Consider the following 22352-nt stretch of genomic DNA (forward strand, 5'->3'; position numbering starts at 1 on the left):
TTTCCTTTGGGTTAGAGATTATTTCCATCACAGCACAGGAAATAACAAGCATACATTAAAACAAATGAATAAAATAAATTCTAAATATCTGTTTGCTGAAAACACTAAAATTATTCATCAAGTATATTATGAATGTCTTAAAATATGTGTGCAGATATAGTCCTAAACACTTTTCCCTGTGAAGTAGTAGTATTACTCACCTGCTCTCTTGCTAGAATATAGTTTTAGTATCTGCCCAAAGACACTGTATTAAAAATGTATGTGAAAACGGCCAAGTTAAATACAGACTTTGTTACATGCTGAACTGTGGAGCAAAGTGTCATTAGAAGGAGCAGAACTATGGACGGCTCCCCTATATTCCGGCATTACTCAGTTCCCAGATCCCTGCTGTGTAGTTGTTCCACTCGCCAAGAAGCCTGTTAAAGAGCCCCCAAGAGCATGTGTACAGCCCTCCATGTTAATAGTTAATTGGTGAGGATGGCAAGATGAGAGGACAGCCGAACATGTGGTCTCTCAGACTCAAGCAGTAGACAGACCTTTAGTTATAATAACAGCAGCTGCTCACATTCTCACAACTCAACTGTTCAAAACTGTTGTCGAGTGAAGATTATAGTGGATTGAAAAAGAAAGAGGAAAAGTTACATCTAAGAAAAATAACTAAAACCCTACCTTGAAACTCTTCCTTCCTATTATCTTAAGTATGAGAATATTTTTTCAACTTTTAAAATCTTAAGTATAAATTTCCATATTAAAGATTGTTATATTTCAGCTACATTGAACATTCTGCTGCTTTTCTTCCTGTTTACTGTTAGAAACGCAAATGTCTGTACACCCTTCGAAACTTTTTAACGAGCTTTTTTTACACGGTGATAACTTTGAAGCTGTTACAATTGGTTACTGTTTGATTTCCATATCTAGCAACATATGAAACTCTAATGTTTTTTGGTCTTATAAATGAGAACTGGCTTACTATTAGCGAAATTTGTCATCCACTTGCAAATTATACAAATATTTTGTGCCTTTTAAATTAATTTTATTTGCAATTATCAGTGACAGTTCTGCTTAAGAAAAATGGTGACCAATAACATTTCTTCTTTTTGGAAATAGAAACTTAGTTTCATGCCTTATTATGATTATATTGGCGAGGCGAAAGGCAAATAAATTTCCCCTAGCTTATGCATTTTATTTACACAATATGTGACAGGTTGTTCTCAATTTGTATTTTTTATTGATTGAAAACACTTTTACCTGAAACTGTCAGGAAATAAATATTAAAGCACTTAGAGTTGTAATTAAAATAGGAAAGGTTATTTTTCTATACCTTTCTCACAGCTTTCCTTTCAAAAAGAAAATTTACTTTTTATTATTGCTAATATATTCAAGCTGTCATAATCTACACTTTTAAGGAATTTTTAAATATAAACAACCCAATAAATTTCTCCTTAACTATAATAATGCAGGAGTGAAAACTTCCTTGACATTTTTGATGATAAAATATGAAATAACTTTTTCTCATTCTACAATAATTCTTTGTATTGCTAGCATTTAATGTATTTGTGTATAGAACATTAGTTGGTAAACTATTTAACCTTTCTTTTATTCAGAATAGATTTTAGATTTGTAACTGGCCTATAACATTTTTATTGGTCATCACTGGCACTTCGTCAGTAATAACCCTATTCAGTTTTTATCATAAACCACTATTTTCCAACAATTTTATCTGTGGAATTTCCCTCCCCACCCTCCCCCCGCCTCCAGCTACCTCACTGAAGAAAACTGTCACCAGCATTAGTTAGCTTATACCAAGGAAAAATCATTTTCTGAAGAAAAGCAGGAAGACGGGCCCTTGTTACATGTCTCTTGAAAACTGAAAGAAGTTTTAGTGTGTTATTTTAATTGATACATTTTCAAATCAATCCTCTATAATATTAATATATGAAAACTTTGAACCCACTGAAGTAAATGATGCAGTATGTTTCAGTGTGGAGAAATTCAGAGCAAACCTTTTCACATCCATAAACTTGTGTTCATGCTGAGTATTTTAGCAGCTAAACTCTAAGGCAAGCAATGGACAGCTATAGAACTAACCACTAATATAGGATTATGAAATGTGGACTCCAGTGGCCTTGTGAATTTCTCTCAGTGTGAAATCTTTTATTCTTAAAACAAGACCTAAGAATAATTGTATGGTAAGGGAACAACAGACTCTTATGAGTTTACAACTATAAAATTCTGGAAAATATTTTTTTTCTAATTGTTGATATGAGCATCATTATAGGAAAACATAACACCACCTTCTGCCGTATAACTTAATCTGTCTTAAATGGTCTTTTAAAATGTACTTTATTAAGGAGAATTATTATTTGAAATGGTCTTTTTAAATACAGTTTGTTACAAATATTTAAGGCTGAAAATTACAGATTCAATCTCTTGATCACGACTATGAATTATTAAAGGATAAAGTTGGATATTCTGGGTATCAATTTTTCATATTCTCAACTAAGAATCTGCCTTAATTTTTCTAGACCTTCTCAACTACTCATATAGATTGCAAAAAATTAACATTTTTAAAAGTTTAAAAAGAATTATTTTTAATGAAATGAATCATATTAAACCCATATTAATTTACCATATTTGTCAAATTCCAGTCTTTGAAAATTTAGTAACTTCGTACAAGTCTGGTTGGGTGTAAACAGAGTCTGTTTTTCTTTACAACAACAAATAATAGAACTGTGTTTCAAGTCTGCTCCTATATGCTTGGATTTATAAATTTTTATAGTTCCAGTGTTTTTTTCTTCTGTTTCATATTACACAATCTAGTGTTTGATTAATTTTTTAAATCAAATTTAGCTTGTATGCATTATACTTATATTTCTAATTTACTTTCTTGGTCCAGGATGTTTGAAAGTTTTTACACAAATAAACCCCAAATTTCTTATAAGTTTCTGTCTACGTAGAGCGTTAGGAGCAGTATATGTGCCATTTTGTCATAGTGTAAATATGCATATTAAATAAGGGTAGCATATTTAAAACTGTCAGTAAGATTCATGTGTGTCTTCAAAAGTAAAAAGAGTCATTTAGAAACCTTTTATTATAATTAATCTAACCAAATCATATTTGATAAGGCATACAATTAAAAATAATTTTGACTTTAAATACTTTTTTGCTTTCCCTAAAATTATGAAGTTTTGGTTCATGTGGCAATTCATACTATATAGTTCCTAGTAGTGGTGATGGTTGGTAAAGTACTATTTAGAGCCAAAATTTTCAAATATATCAATGATAGAAATAGTGAAATGTCTCATCACAGTATGGAGATTGAGTCATCTGTTTGGGCATATGGAATCTTTGGCTGCTGGACTGCATAGTCTTTATAATGCCCAATGTCCAGGCATGGACACAACTGTTCTGGGAGCAGAATCGGGGAGGGACTCTGTGTTTCGTCTCCTTGAACATGATAGAAGAAAAAAAGGGGGAGGATCTTTAACATTATTTTTATTATAGACTTTACTACATCACTTTTGTGTACAGAAAAGAAGTACAACTTAACTTAATTTTGTATTTATTTTACAAATAGAATTACTAAGCTTTTTATCTTGGGTGTTACAAGCTTTCTGAAAAACACCTATAAGAAAATGCAAATTTTGAATTATTCCTATTTATATACTTAGATGCATACCTTCCCTTAAAGAAAGATTACTGTCTTCAAAGAAGGGTGATACTTATTTCTTAATATCGAGACAAAACATGCTTGTAACGAATTATAATTTAAAGCTGTTTAAGTACCAGGTCATATATTATATCCTAACATTATTTTTTAGCCCTTTGCTATTAATTACATCATTATTACTATATAAAGAGTTCCCGCTTCTCTAATAATGTTTTCACACCCTATGTAGTTAATCTTTAATGTTGGAGAGGACGGGAGAGAGATTAAATTAGCCTTGTAACCTCTTTCTCTTCCAGGCTGATGATGGAAAATAAAAGCTCTTAGCCACAAAATGTAACACTTAGAATTAATATTTAATTAGACTAGCAAATTGTACACAGTGGCTGAAAGCTTCCGAAGAGTTTTTAGTGCCACAGTTGACCTACAGGTTTAATAATAACTCACTTCTAGAAGCAAGTGCCAGTTCAGCATAGTAGAGCCACTGTAAGAAAGTCCTGAGAGATTAAAATCAGCAAACCAAATGGCAGGCAGGGATTCCTGGGATGGAGCCTTCTGGAAAGCTGGGAGCTGGAATAGCTTTTAAGCCAGGATTCAGATGAGAACAGTGGGTGAAAAAGCTGATCCCTCCTGTTCTGGGAGCTTCTGGTTGTAGGCCAAAATCTTAGAACAGATTTTTACTAAATGTTTTTGCTGCAGCTATTAACTTACATTGAAAATCAAATATTGAATAATTTTTCTGTAAAATTTAACAAAATTTCTGTGTAAACATTCGTTCTTAATTTCTTATATATTAGTACATAATATCTGTAAACTCAGATCATTAGATTATCAGATGGGTTTGGCGCTGTACATCTATGCTGTTTTGCTGTGACATGCTGTTTCCTTGTTCCCTGTATAGTTGATTTATATGGTTCATTTCTATATTATTTCATTACGGGACATTATGCAGAGCCTGAGAAAGAGATTCTGAAGTCTGTAGCCCAAGAAATTTTTTCTTCCAGAAGAGATATATATCAACAAACATAAATCAGAAGCATTTTTAATTTTTAAAGACCTAATATTTATAAAAGCAATTGTACATTTGTTTATGCTTATGATGCAATTAAATTATAAGTAAATAATTGGACCTCCTGGTGAAACATTGGATCCTTATATCTCTGAGAAATTAATCTGGTGAAAAAATAGGATACCATGAGTTTGAAAATGTGCAAATACAGCACAGCCAACTAAAAAAGGAACACCTTAAATAATTTGTTGGTTATATCTTAAATAATTGAAGGAAAGCTAGTCATTAGTTAAAAATTCAAGCAGGTGAGAACCTTGCCAGCAGAGGGAGTAGTCCTGTCTTCCGTCAGGTTCCCATCATATTCCCACCTGCCTCAGCCTTTTTCTCAGCCAGTCTCCCATCTGGACCTGGCTCTGTCAGCCTGTTCCTGATGACAGGCTATAATTTTATACTCAATATGGGATTATTCTAAGCTGATTTTAAATTTTAGTATCTTTAACCTACCACTGCATCGCAAACATCAGCTGGATGCTCTGTTTGATATTTGGATATTAGCAGTTGTTTTTCCAGGCAGGGTGTGAGCTTTTGGACATCTGCGAATTACATTTTAAGGGTTTCATGTATTAAGTAGTGAGCAACAAATTTCTGATTTAGGAAGTTACCCATAAAAGATTTTAAAATACAAGTAAATTTCCATGGGAATAATTTCTATAATATGAAACTAGATGATGTGTAGTTTATTAAAAATGCCTAAAATTAATTTTGAATATTTTGCTATTATTCTGTTCAGCCTATTCATTACAGCATTTTGTTCAGTCCATTTATAAGGGTTTTCAGAATTGTAGGGTTTTTTAATGTTTTATATAATAACTTACTAAAAAATAAAACTGATGTAAACAAATGTTCTGCAAAGCATGTAGTATTTGAGACCAGGGTAAATGTAAATAATATATCTGAAAATACCATCATGTGTTCTTTAAAAAATGCTTCAATTTTAAGAAACCAACATTTTCATACCAAAATATAGAATAACAAGTGTATGATTAGATGGAAAACAAAAAATATGGCTCCATTGCTTAATCCTAGTAAAAATCCTGGTATTTGGCAACATACTCAGCAATTTCTTTTGCCCTTGAGGTAGCTATATTTACCATTAGCTTCTTATGTTTTAAACATTAGAAAAAGGAACCGAAATATGTTGTTTTATGATTTCCCTCCATGAATATCAATATACAATGCTACCGAGAGAGTGTTGCCATTAGGATTTTTTTAATTTACAGAAGTTCCTCCATATTTTAAAATTGTATGTGACTTTGAATAAAGTTCAGTATTAAATCTGGAAAGATTTAATCTAATACCTTCACTAAGGTTAATATTATTATTAATATATATTAGTATAATTTTGATAAAATTATATTCTTTCTTAAACTCAAAATTAATTATGAATATAATTATCTCCCCACTATCAATTTTTTTTTTAGTAAAACAAGAGACTAATGCACAGAAGTAAGTGACAACTCTGGGAAGGTGAGGGAAGGCATGTAAAAAGTTACAAACTGTATAACAGTTTTTTCGGGTTTTTTTGCGGTATGTGGGCCTCTCACTGCTGTGGCCTCTCCCGTTGCGGAGCACAGTCTCCAGACGCGCAGGCTCAACGGGCATGGCTCACGGGCCTAGCCACTCCGCAGCACGTGGGATCTTCCCGGACCGGGGCACGAACCCGTGTCCCCCTCATCGGCAGGCGGACTCCCAACCACTGCGCTACCGGGGAAGCCCTAATTTTATTATTTCATAGTCTTGATTTCAATTGAATGGAGAACTTAATAAGCATGGAAAAACAAATACCTCATTAAATATCCCTAGATTTATCCCTTCATTCAAGTTTCTTTTTTTTATTACATGACAAAAAAAAATGTCATGAGTTGTGGTATGTTTGTGTTTCTAATATCATTTTTCAAAAAATGTTATTATAACTTGAGCTGTTAAGTAGAATACTTGCTTTTCTTGTGGTGATTCCCTCCCCACCACAGACACACACATCGTTTCACATAGTAGGGTCAAACATAAAGTAATTTAAATATTTCTTTAACTTTTCAATATTAACTTGATAGTGCTTTTGTGCTATTGTAGTCCCAAATCTGATGTGCGTGCCATACTCAGATGGAGCTCAACCCTTCATATTGTGTGTTTGCTGTCTTTCTTATTGAGTAACCCAAGAACTTATTATAATTTGAGGCGTTTCACAAATGCTTTATGTCAGTTGATTTATTCCTTTCAAGCTTGTTGATAGTTAAGTGATTGGTTAATTACTTTTTAATTATCTTGTTAAAATCTTTCCTGGAAGTATATATTGTATTGGTACAAACTATATCGTTTATATTGTTGAGATAATTAAGTCCAAGTAAGTAAGGAAATATTCAGAGTTTTTTGATATATTCTCATTGTTACTTGGTTACTCTAAATAGGTATCTCAACTATTTTCATTAGAAAACAAAGGGAGCTTCCTGTGGCAGTAGTTGAATTTTTATCTCTTAACAAAGTTCTTAATTTTGGCTTTATGAGCTTTGAATTGGAAAATAGCATTAAATTAACCTTCCTTTATTTAAAATCTATTTAATGGATTTGGCATATCCTAATAAAAAGCGGTTACCATTCTGTAGAAGTAAATAGGAAACATTCTATGAAACCAAACAAGGAACAATCAAAACAAAAACTCTGTGAAGTTTTTTGTGAAATTAAAATTGGAGTAAGAAGGTAGTCAACTGGACATTCCGATTTGCCTTTTTTATTTGCAACATCATTTGACATAATTTAAATTTAAGTAATTAATTAAGAAATTACACCACAACAGAAAGTTTTAAGAACCTTTTATGTAACTTAATACAATGCTATTTGGGATTGCCAGCAAACTCTTAAAACTCCTGGACCCTGGCTCTCTCCTGGCTTCCCTCCTAGTCATGTCTTGGCTACTATCCAGAGCTGACAACTTTCACCCAGGACTGAAGGGCGATTTGCCTAGTATAAGAAAGATTTTTGAGTCATCCTAGATTTTCACATCCAGATGGGCAGGAAGGAAGAGTGGCAGTATCATTGTATATATTTGGGTGATGTCATTATGCCATGCATGTGGTGTAACCATTAATTTACTCATACTGGTGAATCCTGAATGTCCTTACTCAAATATTCCTTATTGGCAACTATATTGCAACAACTTCAAATTTAACACAAAAATTATTCAAAATTTATGTCTAAGTAATAGATGCACAAATACCTTTACTTCTCCATTTCCAACTACATACATATACTGTAGACTAAAGAGGTTTCGCATCTTGGCTAATAACATAAAAACACTTAGACTCTCTTAAGATGAGAATATAGAAGTTCCAGTTTCCAGGCCTCTGCTAAAATCATTATGCTAAAGCTTTCTGAACATTGCAGGTTATAATAAGACAATTTATTGTCCATAGTGCATTATTCCTAAAGTGAATTGTGATTATTATGCTTTTAAGGATTTTTAAAAGCAGTTAACTTTAGATTCTTTTAAGTAAATTTACCTACCTTTATCTAAAAGACCATTTAGTATTAATATTATGATTTGAAAGACATTTTGACAAGAGTGGTTTTAAGGTACGATTACATCAATATACCACGTTCCCTATGAATCTTGGAGGTAAAGAAGTAATCTGTAACACTATTTGAACTTTTAAAAAAGTAAGTACCTTTACATGCCCAAATATCTTTTATGCTCCTACAAATAACTGGAAGACTGAATGAGTTTAGGATAAAATTCATCTCATTCAGAAACTTAGATGTTATTCTTATATAATTTCCTGTGCTTTTTATTTTATAGACATTTTTCAGATATCTATACAACTTTCACAATTAATCTGGTTTGCCACATTACATAAACTGTTTTCTAGAATTGCTGTGCAGAAAGCAGTAAGCTCACCGTTAAATGTAACTTATATTATGGTAATGATTAAAAGTTTATTCTTGTTCTGATACTTCATGGAAGCTTTTAAGATAGAATTTCGTTTGTAGTTAATAACATGTAAACCTATGGAGCTTAGCAATATGACAAATGAAATATATGTATGAGTTTCTGAGATTTTAAAATCTAGGCTGTCTGTATCTTTTATATTAATTCATCAGTTTTCCTCTGCAAGGTGGATAATTGATATTTTTAATCTCCCGCAAATTACCTTAAAAAGACTTATAATGTAGATAAATATTACAGGATGTTAAGTGGTTTATTAGTCAATTTTAAGGTTAAATTAAGGAAAGAAACCTTCTTTGAAATAAATGTCATGTTGACCATTTAAATACACAGGACCTTGCTTATATACTACTAGAATGGAAGACTAATTCCATACTTAAACGTTACAATTTCTGTCATTCATAAGCCCTAGTTTATATCACTGAAATCCTGATATTTGAGTCGTAACAAAAATTGACTTTTATAATTTTAGATTCAGATATTTAGATACAAAGGCTCAGTCTTCTATTTATAGATAAAAGGAAATCTGACCTTTTTGATTAAGAAATATTGTCAGTAGCCTTTATAAGTGCTTGTTCATCTGAGGGTCCATGGCAGGAGTACTCTTCCCAGTTGAGTTTATCCTAAAAATGAAATGATAAGAGTCTGCTGGTTGTTATCTAAGATCCTTCTTAATGGGAGAACCACATGGTTATTCTTCATCTCCCACTTGTTCTCACCCTCTACAGCCAACTCAGCCATACCCCACCCCCACCCCAACATTGTTCAGTACTCAGCACAATGAATCATTTTCAAGTTGACTCATTGTGAACTGTCTCCCAGCTGTTGGAATGTCTGGCAGACATTTTTGTTTGGGTGAAGAATAACTGGCTGAAACCCAACCTGGATGAGCTCGATATAATGGTCTTTGGCTAAAGAAATATTGAGAGGAGCATGTTTATGGCCTTTGAAACCCCTGTTATTCCTGGAGTAAGACCATCCCCTGTGGCATAGAACTGAAAGTAAGGGATCAATCTGGATTATTTTCTCACCATTGAATGAAAAATTGCCTTGGAAAAAATAGGCATTTCCAAATGATGTTCGTTTTTCTATTCTTGGTACCTCCCCCCCGTGATTGAAAGTATTAAAGACAATTAAGGGTAATTACTTTTGCTGCTTCCTTTTAAGAGCACTATTTCAAAGGCTGTAATATTCTCTTCATAACACACATTTCTACTTACAGAGGAGTTGCAAAGTACTGCCCTAGATGTGAGTTAACTAGTCACTTCAGCATAATGTTTAGTGACAGAGGCTACTGTGTATTTCAAACCAAGTCAGTTAACATTAACCAACCCTCTTTTATTTTTCATTCTTATGCGATCTTTACAAGAGAACTTAAACAGAGGAATACCAGTAAGCTCAATAGTCAATCACATTTTCAGAAAGTGAACATATTTGATTGTATTTGGACTTTTCTTAACAGGGGACATAGCATGAGACTGTAAATTGTCTTGACTGTTTTACATTTCCCATACTTTTTTTTAAGGATTAGTTTTAAAATGGTATATCAGTGTATAAAATGGGAGTTTCAAAATTATAAAATTTTATAAACAACAATCTTTTCAACTTAATCTGATCTTCAGATCAAATATTTTTCTAAGGTGTTATAGCCTATAAAATAGTTTTCAAACCTATCGCCCTATCAGGAGTTATAAGGAATACTGAACTTTATTAAATAAAATAATTCAAGAAAACCTGCAGATTATTGTGATTATATTTTTAATTATTATATTTTTTATAGCCATGAAATTCTGGGTATTTTAGAACTATTGCTATTTAAAATGTGACATCTTTTATAATGTATTGTTCAGCAGTATTTTTGATTCAGGTCTGGTTGTGTTGGGAAGGAAAGGGTAGGCTACTAGTCTAGTGCTGGTCATCTACAATCTTTTCTTTGCCTTTATTGTTATTACAGAGTCAAATAGCAGCATCTGGAAAGAGAGAATAGAAGACTGCAGAGCTGGCCATGCTGCAGACTCTTAGCTGGACCCTTCCATGTTTCTAATATGATACAGAGGACCTCAGCTATTATAAGGCTGGGACGTGGTCCCCGTTGACAGATGTTAGTGGGATCTTCCCTTATACATTATACTGTACTATATACTGCTTCTAAATTCTGATGTTTATCAGATTTTCCGATGGGCACTGGGTAAAGTAATTTGAAAAAATAATAGTATATGAAAATAAAGGTAGCCTTGCCCCTTAAGACAAGAGAAAAACTATTCTTCTATGAATACTAAGGTATGCCCCCTCAGCTCTTCAAATTAGAATAGCATACCTACATGGGCCATATTTTTCATCCAGTTTTCCACCTGTGGTAGCTTTAACTTTTTTTTTTTTTTTTGGTAGCTTTAACTTTTAAGTTATTTCTTCATGTTGATAGTCTGTCTTCTCTACAATTTGTCATTGAGATGGCATAATGACATTGTCTAGGTGGTATATTTTAAATATAACATGAGTGTTTTGTTTCCTTGTTTTACAGAATAAAGCAATTATTGCTCGTGTTACGAACTTGTCAGATACAGTAGTTGGTCTGGAATCATTTATTGGTTCAGAGAAAGAAACCAACCCATTATATAAGGATTATCATGGTAAGCAGCATCTTTATAATGAAAAGGGTGTGTTCCAATTGCCTGGAAGAATCTTGTCCAGTCATAATATCTACTGTCATGTAGCATGAATTTTATTTTTTAATATATCTGTTAAACTTTTTTCCTTCCTGGCCAATCTTTCATGGCAGCTTGTCACCAAACTACATTATGACTAAGAAGCATAGTAGCTATTTGAAAGGTGTCAAACCCAGGTACTAAGGCATGGCTCAGTCAGATGTACATTTTGTCCCTAAAGTTGCTGTGAAATCAGTCTTACTTATTAACCATGTTAGAAATAAGTATTATATAAATTCTAATAATAACAGCTATGTATAGTGGTTTATACTTTACAAAGCTTAGCTGTATGATAAATAAAATTCATACTGTATTACAGTTACAAAGTCCTAGTCAATCACATTTTTAGAAAGTAAACATCTTTTATTATATTAGGACTTTTCTTTGATCATTTTGTTGTTAGAGTTATTAGCAAGTTTTAAAATGTTACCACCCTAGTATAAACACAGGTCAAGTAATCAGGCTTCTTACTTATATTTTTTGACTTTTAATAGTATTTTAGTCATTCGGTTAATTTGGGGATTTTTTAAAATAAAAGTTCCTACATAGAACTGTCTCAATAGGGTAAGTTTAGTAGTTATGCTTATCTTAGATCTAAGCTGAATATAGAGTATGGTGAATACTAAATTTTTACCTATTTATTATTCTGAATGAATACTAATTATTGTAATTATTATTGTGGAACTACTATACTTCCATGGAAAACCTTAGTCTAAAGACTGAATAGCTTATTTGAAGCCTGCTACAAGATTGTGTAAGATTGTGATTGTAGGACTGTGGCAATTTCTAGAGGCTACCAACAAAAGGATTATAAGATACTTATGACCACCAGGGCTTTAAAGAGCTGGCGTAAAACCTTTTAAAAAAATAATAAAATAGCATGATCTAACAATCGAGTATTTTTTAAAAGGCTAGAAAATATAAACTGTGAACACAAACTACATAAAATAATTTGCCTCATGATCATTGCATAAGTGTGGATGTGGTATATGCCCAAATTAACCCTCTATATAATTCATTTAATGTATTACTATTGCTTTGGTAGGAAGAGAACTGTTAAGGTTAAACTATTTCCCTTTTTTTTCTTTTTCTAAAATTTGTATTAAACTATATATAATATTGTATTAGTTTTAGGTCTACAACATAATGATTTGATATAGGTATATATTGAGACATATAATATTGTATTAGTTTTAGGTCTACAACAATGATTTGATATAGGTATATATTGAGAAATTATTACCACAATAATTTTAGTTAACATCCATTACCACACATAGTTACACTTTTTTTTTTCTGTTGGTGAGAACTTTTAAGATTTACTGTCTTAGTAACTTTCAAATATACAATACAGTATTGTCAACCGTAGTCACCGTGCTACACATTACATCTCCAGGATTTATGTATCTTATAACTGGATAAACTATTTCTTTAATTTATTATTTACATTTTATGTTAAAACAACTGAAGTTAAACATTATCTTTATGTTATATCTGAGTATCATTTGTAAGTACTATGAGTTTATAAATTTAGTAAAATCATATTCTGTATTTTAAAAAATATTATTTTGATTGAAACATTTCAAGGGTTGAAAAGCTATGATTTTTTTGTGCTGAAATCTCTGGATTGATCGGTTTTGTTTGCCACAGATTAATGGATGATTCTGATGATAAGTAAAGTTTCTGTTAATAAGAAGGACCTGACGAATGATTGATTCACTCTGTAAGGCCTCCTGATTTAACAGTTAGCTAAACAAGCACTTACAAGGTTAAAATGAGAAATGTGCAAGTGGAAGTATGGTGTGATTATTTCTAATATATTTTACTAAACAACTCTGTATGAGATATTTTTAATTTGTATGTAAGAGCTGTCTTCTTAATAACACCTTTTGCATTTTCTTCAGTTTAAAAAATTAAGTCAGATATTTTAGTGAATTATTTTTGAAGGGGCCATTTCTAAAGTTAAGCGCTTGGAGGTTGACCCTTTTAAGCTAACAATAATACATTACTAAGCGTCCAAATACACACGCACAAAACTGTATACTAGAGAAGCAATTATGTAAATAAGATTTATCTAATTTGTTCGAATCTGGATTTCCCTTCTTCCTCCATGTTGAGGGATCAGTGTCTTTGGGATGGTAATTTTTAAATATGGGCTGAGTCAGGCAGAGAGACGCGCTGAAGAATCTTCCGTGTCTTCGTCTGTGGCAAATGACCCCGAGTTTAGTCAGAAACTGCATTAAGCTGCACAAAAGCCATCCAGTGCCCTTGTCAGAAAAAATTAGCAAGTGTTTCTATTGACAAGAGGCCAAAGCTCACGGTTTACCTAGCACTGTTACAAAGCTTATAACAGCTACATAAAGGTCTAACATGCCACAGAAATGAGTGTCTTGGGATGGCATGGGGGTTAATGTTTGATCCTAGAGTGTGCTCTGAAATGTAGTTTTCTTCAATGGTTTGTTCAAGTCATTAATAAGGTATAAAATGAAATACTTTTCATTAGTGCTTCACTGGTTATCAGTAACCCATAAGCCTTGTTTTGCTGGCTGCTTACTGGTGCATTTAATAAAATAAAGATCACTCAGTGGTGCCGTGGGCAGCATGCAAGGTGATAGCCATATTTGCTTACTGTAAATACAAGAGAAAATCACACACAAACCGGCTGTAGTTTTGACAAGTATTAAGATCCTTCTTTACATCTGTACTTCTGTACCAAAGTGCAATTAGTTTTCCTCGCACAAGGATTTCTGTTTATCTTATTCTGCTTGATTACTTGAGTATAATCACACCATTTGCTTCATTGCTCCTGGTAGTAAGCTCCAGTTTTAAAAGGGGGAGGATGCTTGTGTGTAAATTTACAGAATTCTGCTGTAAGACTCTTTAATTTATGCATCCAATGACAGCATTTTTTTAATTTTTTTAATCTTCTTTTCACAAGGTTTGATTCATATACGGCAGATTCCTCAGCTTAATAACTTGATTTATGATGTATCAGATGTCAAAGACTTAGCTTTTAAATTAAAAAGGAAGCTATTCACCATTGAGGTAAGAGAGAATTTTTATGTTTGAGTCACAGTCTTGAGGTAAATAGTATCTCTTTTTCTTTTACTTTAATGAAATTCATAGGAGATATTTCATGCTAAATATTTTTAAGTTCTTTTGATGTTAACAGAATAATTTTTTTAGACTATCCTTCTTTGTCTTTTATTTTAATGGTATATCATTAGAGTACAGCAAAAATGATTTTGTTTTAAATGTCTGTTAAAAGTAAGGTCCAAACTTACATGAGAAGTATGACGTGCATATTTCCAAGGCTTTCAAAAGCGTGTTTAATTAAATGTTAATGAGCTGTGCTTATTTGTGTGTGGAGTGTGAATGCTACCCACAATTGTGTATGGCTAAGAAAAGAAGATCCTTATCTACATTCTAAAAGCAGTTTTCTTTACGATTAGTGACATCACCTTTCCTCTTTCCGTGCTGAATAAAACAAAAGTATAATTTACACCAGCGTCTTTAAGTAAATTTTCTACAGAAACTTAAACTTTTTTTGTGACCCTTTATGCCAGCAATAGTGACAGGAAGTAGTAGTGCAAAAGATTTATTTCAGCTTAATCTTGCTAAAGAGCAAATGAACATAGCACTATTAAGCAATTAAAGTTGGTGTATTTATTAATGAAATAAATGCTCAGAAGAGAGAGAGAGGTGGCTTCTGGGTGATGTGATAGTTATCAGTATAGTCACTGGTGCAATTTTTTTAAACAAAGACATAAAACAGCCAAGCAGCCTTGACAAACCATTTTGTTTAATCTCTTTTCAAATGAAAAGCTCTTAAGCAGGCCACTTGTCTTAACTGCTTGAAACCATAAAAAGAGAGAATTGCCACCAATAAATTAGCATATTTTTAACTTCATCGTCAAATGGTGGTCAATGTGGCTTGGCACTGCTTTGGTGTTTGGGACTTCACCCCTAAGTGACCACTCTGGCCCTTTTTTGACCCTCTGCCCTCTTTAGCTGGCCACTTGATAAGGTAACTTAATGGTGCTCTCTCTTTTTCTCTTTCCCTTCCCATTTGCAAGTGGCACTAACCTATAAATCATTGTAAGGGCCCTATCCAGTGACAAATTAATGTGCCCTCCTCCTAATTAATGGTCATCAATGTCCTTAATTATCTAATCCTATTGAGAGCAGTTAATAGTTAATCAGGCAGCCAGTTCTTCAAGCAGGTCATCTCTGCAGGAGTGTTAGAAGTTTCTCATCTGGGGATGCTCCCTTCAAAAGCCACTTAAAGCCAAAAGAAGGAGAGTGTAGAAATAGTGATTCTTGAGCTAATTTGCCTTAGTTCTCAAAAGGAACCATTGAAATGGAACCCAACACTGTAATTGTTCAACACTGTTTCAGTTTTTCTGACAGAATATTGGGTAATTTACCATAATATTGCTAACACTTTTAGAGGGATAAAGTTATAGTTGTTATCATCACAAGGAAAGCATGCCTCCTCATTTTCTTTTAGGTGGAATTTATATATTTAATGAATGATATAAAATGTTTTTCTCCATGTGGCACCTTTCTCCCGAGATGAGTATTCTGACAACCAGGTCTAAAGTATCATGTCTGTCACCATACGCACTAAACAAGGAGATTCCTTAGTGAAAAAAATATTGCACCCAGAGAGGATGGTTAGCACAGTAACGTGAATCATGTTTATTTTCTCTCTCCCTCTCTCACACAGACACACACACACACGCACACACACACACACACACACACACAAACTGGGTCTTATTTTGGGGGTGAGGAGTAGAGATAAAGGACTTACATGTCAAGTAGGACCTCTCCTTCGAATAACTAGGTTCTAATAGTGACTACATTTTGCTACACTTTACCACTGGAGCTGGTAAAAGATCTAGGTTTCTGTTGCATTTCCTCTCTCTTGTTCCCACTATGCTAAACTAAGAGAACCGTTATAATTGGTCACCCTATGATTTGGAAGCAGTATTTAAAAACAAAACACAAGTAGGTGGTTGTTCTTTTTTTTAAGTTAATATTCAATAAAGTTGATCAAATCTTTTACCTTTTTGGCTTATAACCTAAATGAATATGTTTTCTTTTAAGTATAGAAATATAAGTGAAACATATTCTAAATAACTTATTTACTTATGCCATAACATTCAGTTTGGTGATTAGAAAAAAATGTGAATTAAAGAATCAAACCTAACAGAAGTTATAGGATAAAATCATGTATTTCATGAAAGATTAAGTGCTTTAAATGTAGCATGGCACATTATAAGATGCATATGGAAACAGATAGCAAGTCTTTCGTGATATATTATGGGCAATGGAAACAAGAGGATTCCTTCATCAAGTGGCAGTGTTTTGATATGCACAACAAATAAATATATTTTAAATTGCCTTGATATTTAAAAAATAAGGAGATGTACACTATACTAGTCTGTAAAGTCTGAGGCTATAATATACCAGATATTGAATCCGTGGCTTTCTTTCAGAAGGAAAGGTGGTTTAGCAGGTAAAGCAAAAATAACTTTTCTGATTCCATGCAGGTAGATTTGTTACATGTGGGAATTTACTGTGAGTAACATGGTCTCAAAATGTGGCACAGGTGGAAACAAGGGGCAAAAGAAACAAGTAAAAACCCTCAGCTCTATTTTTAGCATCACTTTTCTTTGATTTATTAAATCATTGCCTTTTTTCATATGAAAACTGAATATGTTTTTACTAATAGCCACCCAGGGCCCCTAACAGGTAGAGCAACTTTAACCAATAATCTCTAGTTTCTTTGAGTGATTTGGAGAAGGCAAAAGAATATTTCTCCCTTTTTGGAGCATGTATTAGTATTGTCCAGATTCAGGTGGAAGCATTTGTCTAATCACAGTTAATTTTTAGTGATACTTAATATTCATCATCTATAAAGCTGTATGAATTAGCCCCTCTACAAAAACCATAGCAGGATCATACCTACGATAATGACACTAAAATCCTGGCATGCATTCTGAGTAAGTAAAAGAGAAAGTTTATAGTTGATTCAACATGGCTTCAGGTTAAAAGAAATAACTTTCCAATTCTTTGAATGTTGATAATCCTTGTAAACTATACATAGTAATTCTCTAGCATATCTGATTAACCGCAATATACTACTTATTTCGTGACCTTACCATAGCTCCATTCAATCATAGCTAGCATTTATGAAGCCTTCATTGTGTACCTGGCACTGTTCTGGCTTATTTATATTTTCTGTATTGAGATTAAATATTTTATAACCAAAGGTTTTACTAAGGTATAATAATAGACTCAATATATGGAAACTATGTCTTTTTATCTTTGTATCTATCCCAGAACTAAGAAGAGTCACAGGCTTAGTAGGTATAAAATCTCTGCTGAAATATATGTAATATAGATAAATTATGGAGTTTAAAGAATAGCCCAAATAATACAGCTATAAATATTATGTAAGTTCCACTGGTCAAGTGACCTATAAACACTACCTTCTCAGTTAAGTTCTATAAAATGTATAACTTGGTTACATAGCTTCACTTCCAAGATGAAATAACTACTTAGATTTGTATTTTTTCAGTTTCTATAATTTTTGCTTCTCTGATGTTGGGATCATCATTAACCAGTTTTCTGTTTATATTAGTAATTATGATGTAATTATAGTCCATAAGAGATTTGGTAAGATTTGAAATGTAGCTGTATTTAATTGGATGACATGATAAGAGCAGCATTTTTACTTGCATTTAAGATTATTGTGCTGTTTTGATTTTGTATTGTTCAGTTTGGTCATATCTTAACACACTCTAGTAATCTAATTTTCTAATATAAATAATAATAATGTATTACTACATTAGGTGCAGACCCTATTAAGGTTATTACAAACAAGGTTTCTGCTTTAGTGATGGGACAGTTTTCTAGCTCTAAGATTCAGTGTTTCTATGTTCAAGTCAGAAAGTATGGTTACTGGGGTATACTGGAATATACAAAAGACATTCACCGTTCACTGCAAATTTTCAGTATAAAGATAAACAATACTTATGTAGGCTTTTAATTGATTCAAAAATAGTGAGTATCATAAATATCATATCTGTGTGGGGTTTGTATGCTAAATGAATACTAAAAGTTCAGAAAATCAAAGTAAATCAACTTTATTCACGGTTGTCTTGTCATACTTTGCCCCTAATTCAGAATACAGGACCTCAGTACCTCTCCAATCACCAAGAACTTCTTCTCACAGAATAATTAATCAACCTGTATTTATGAAGAAACTATTATTTTTTATGCACTTAGTAGATTCATTCTTAAGTATTAAGACCAGAATAGTATATGCCATCCATATAGATTAGCTTTATATTAATACTACAATATACTTGATATGATTCAGTGGAATTATTTGAAATTTTTACATATTAGAAAAGCATAAACTTTTGCAAACTACAAGGGTGTCAGTCACTGTGACAACCTTGGACAATTTAGAGTGTTGCATGATATCTTTGGTCCTAGGTTTCCTTACTCCCCTACACTTTTTTAACAGCGTTTCTAGTTCTTAAATGAGAAGTAGAAAGGTGACTGTATGTTTACCATATCTAGAGGTAAAGGGAAGGGAGAGTTAACTTATATGTCAGTTCACAGTTGTGTCACAAAAATTTAAAATATGGAAACATAAATGTCTGGCTCAGGAGCATTATTAGGTTGTAGTATCATGAACCATGTAGTCCAAATATACCTTTTCTGATAATGATGCCCTCCACAAATATTGATTGGTATTTCAAATCCCACATATACTGCAGTTAGCAAAAAGAAAACCAAAGTGGAACATAGACATCTATTCTTATAGATAAAATCATTTGTCAAAAGTAAACCCAAATTAACATTCTTTAACAGTAGAAATATCATTTTATACTGTTCACATTTTAATGTTCATTATATTATCATCCCCATATTTACACTTTAATTCCCAAGTGATGTAGACATACAGTAATGTCATACAGGTTTCACAGAATCTCCAGAAGCTGGGTTACTACTATGCTCTATATATTTCACATGTCATAGTGAGCCTATCAAAACTGCATACCACCTTAAAGGGAACACAGTTTTGAGACTCTGTCTAATCCTATTTCTTCCCACTTTGGAATCTTAATTAGAAGAGATAAGAAAAAAAAAACATCATTTAACTAAATTATTGTCCTGAATCTGTAGCAAAAGGTATAATCCGAAATTGGGCCAATTAGTGAACCCATAGTTAGCTATGCTGCAGCGAACAATTTGATTAGATCTGACACCATCCTAGTTCCCACTGTTGTTTTGCCAGGTATGATGGTCAGACTTCAAAGAGCTTGAGGCATCAGCAGGGCAAGGTTTGGAGGCCAGCTTAGGTCCGGTTGTTAATCTCTCTGCTAAAACCACAGCAGCTCTCACACAAAACAAGCTTACACGACACAATCATGCGGTATTAAAGTTAGGGTTGAGTCATGCCAATTTGCCTTTGATTTTTTGATGATTGACCAAAGATGGCTACATGACTAGACACATGCTAAAAGTATACTGATTAGGTAAGTTCCCAAAATATTTGAAGTATTTTTTAACTTCCTATATAAATGTTGTGAAAGTTTATTCCCTTTGATCAAACTTCCAAAGTAATAGTACTATATTGGGGGCGGGGGGGGGGGGGGGAGGGAATGAGTATTTCTTACTGGCAGCTTGAATCCCAAACTTTTCACTTACTGCTTCATAAAAATTTGTCTTTACATTAATAATTCCTTAAGGAGAATGTAGAAGGAAATAAAAGGAAATTGTTTCTAAGTGGTAAGCTTTTTAAAAACCTATTAAGCGTGTTGAAAGAAAAAACATTTTTCCCTGCATCATTTATCTTCACTACAATTTTTCTGAAATTTCTTTATAATTATTTTCCACTTAAATGTTGAGTAAAGTGCCCTTCCAGGACGTGATTGCATAAGTGTTCTTTTCTCTGCATTCTGATTTGTTGGAATATTGCAGCAATAGTGACATGTTTCCATTCTGAGAAGAGCCTAAGGCTGCTTTAGTATTATTCCAAATGATTGAAGCTGCCATCTTGCTGACTTTCCCTTAGGCAGCATAAGGCCTGTTTGCTTTTGTGTTCGTTTCACATGCTTCCTGTGAGTTTGGCTGGCAGAACATCAGTGCTTCTCTTGGCAAGGAAGAGTAAGTTCATGTTTGGCTATTACATATCTTAAAGTTTCTGTATGGTCAGCGACACCTAAGATATTAAACTTGTAACTCATTACATCAAATGAATCCTGTTTCTTTGAGAGATGCTTTTAAATATCTTATGATACCTTGACTTTGAATCATTTCTATAAAAAAAATCGTCCTTTTATAAATTGAACTTAAGGTCTAATATTTCACACTGCACTATTTTTTATACTAATTCCTACTGCATTTTACTTAGGAAATTTAAGGAAAGCATATATTTGAATAGCGAGATAGTTGCATAAAGCAAAAGTCAAATACTTAGAATCTTGCCAAATAGTCTTCAGTCCATGGGTCTCTCCTAAAGATCCTGTGGTACCTACTGTAGTGCAGTAATCTCACCTTTGAGACCAGGATGATACAGATTTAGCATTGCATAAGGGTGCAAGTAGAAAAATATCTCTTCTCCTTCCTAAATTTTGCAGATACAAACATTTTTGTATGTGTTCTATGATGTGGCTCCAGGAAAATTATATTGCAGTACTTCAAGGATTGTTTTTTAAAGCCTTTGTAGAACTGCTGTAGCAGAATTCACTCAGTTTACATGTTATTCCCTGAAACACTTCCCCCCACAATGTGTTACTTATAGTGTCTAAGGAGGATAGGAAAAGAGAAAACAAAAAATGATGACAAATCATGGCTGTCCCATTTCATCAGCTAAATGCATTTTTAAGTTCCTAGGAGGTAAAAACATATATTTTACTAATATAGCCTCCAAGGTACTTGAAAGAGTAAGAAATACATAGCAGAGCTTAATAAAGATGGTATCCATGAGCTTTTTGATTGATATAGGTAGCTTTGAGGATACTTTTATACCAAAAACATCCTTAGTCCTTCAATGTCTTTGCACAGCAAATGTCCAGAATATTCATTCCTCCATTCCTTTTATGGCTTTTTCTTATCGCTGGATTATAGATTAAATAGTCCAATCTCCTTCTTAGAGAGGTCTTCCCTGACTGGCCCATCTGAAGTACTCACTCAGCTACCTTCTATCATGTACCCTATTTTAATTCATAGTGTAACACTTATGTATTACTATAGCTGTTTATCAGTTAATTTGTTTATTTTCCCAACCTCACCCAACCTTACCTGTTGTAAGCTTCACAAGAGTAGGGACATACTCTGTCTTGTTTGCAGCTAAATCCTGAGCATGTGTAGTAGGCGTTCCATAAATATTTGTTAAACTGTTAAAGTGCTATTTTTAAAGTAACTTGTATCTATCATAACTTTCTTTAAAAATGTGTGTTGAGTATCTCATTTATTCTAGGCATTGTGCTGGGTACTTTCACATACATTACCATATTTAATTCTTATTTGATCCTCATAGGAACCCTTGCCGTAGGCATTATAATGCACATTCTAATAAGGAGACATAAGGAGTTATAAAACAGTCCCAAAGTCATAGAACTGTGCTTGTAGCCAGGACTCAATTCAGATCTTCTGACTCCATGTGCAGAATCATACTGGAAAGTTAACATGTTCAGGAGCTCTGCTAATTATTATTAATAAAAACTTAAAAGTTTGATTGAGTGTTTAACAGAGTCCTGAGACTACTACGTGTGCTTTATAGACATTTCCTCATAGATCTCACAACGCCATGTATCACTATTACCTATACTATACATGCGAGGAAACTTAAGGTTCACAGAGATCAAGCAACTTAACTTAGGCAAAGACACAGAGTTAATACTAACTGACAGAAATGACACTTACATTCAAGTCTGTTTTATTCCA

General features: G+C 33.0%; 1 protein-coding gene across 1 annotated transcript in view; it reads left to right on the forward strand.

The window, feature by feature from the left end:
* The window catches only part of ELP4 (elongator acetyltransferase complex subunit 4), a 246719-nt gene that overhangs the window by 100443 nt on the left and 123924 nt on the right, over window positions 1-22352 (forward strand). Inside the window, exons 8-9 of the mRNA XM_065883004.1 lie at window positions 11195-11303; window positions 14317-14423. Coding sequence (XP_065739076.1) covers window positions 11195-11303; window positions 14317-14423 — 216 coding nt within the window. The remainder of the gene's footprint in view (window positions 1-11194; window positions 11304-14316; window positions 14424-22352) is intronic.

Source organism: Phocoena phocoena, chromosome 8, assembly GCF_963924675.1.
Source record: "Phocoena phocoena chromosome 8, mPhoPho1.1, whole genome shotgun sequence".
Classification (NCBI taxonomy): domain Eukaryota; kingdom Metazoa; phylum Chordata; class Mammalia; order Artiodactyla; family Phocoenidae; genus Phocoena; species Phocoena phocoena.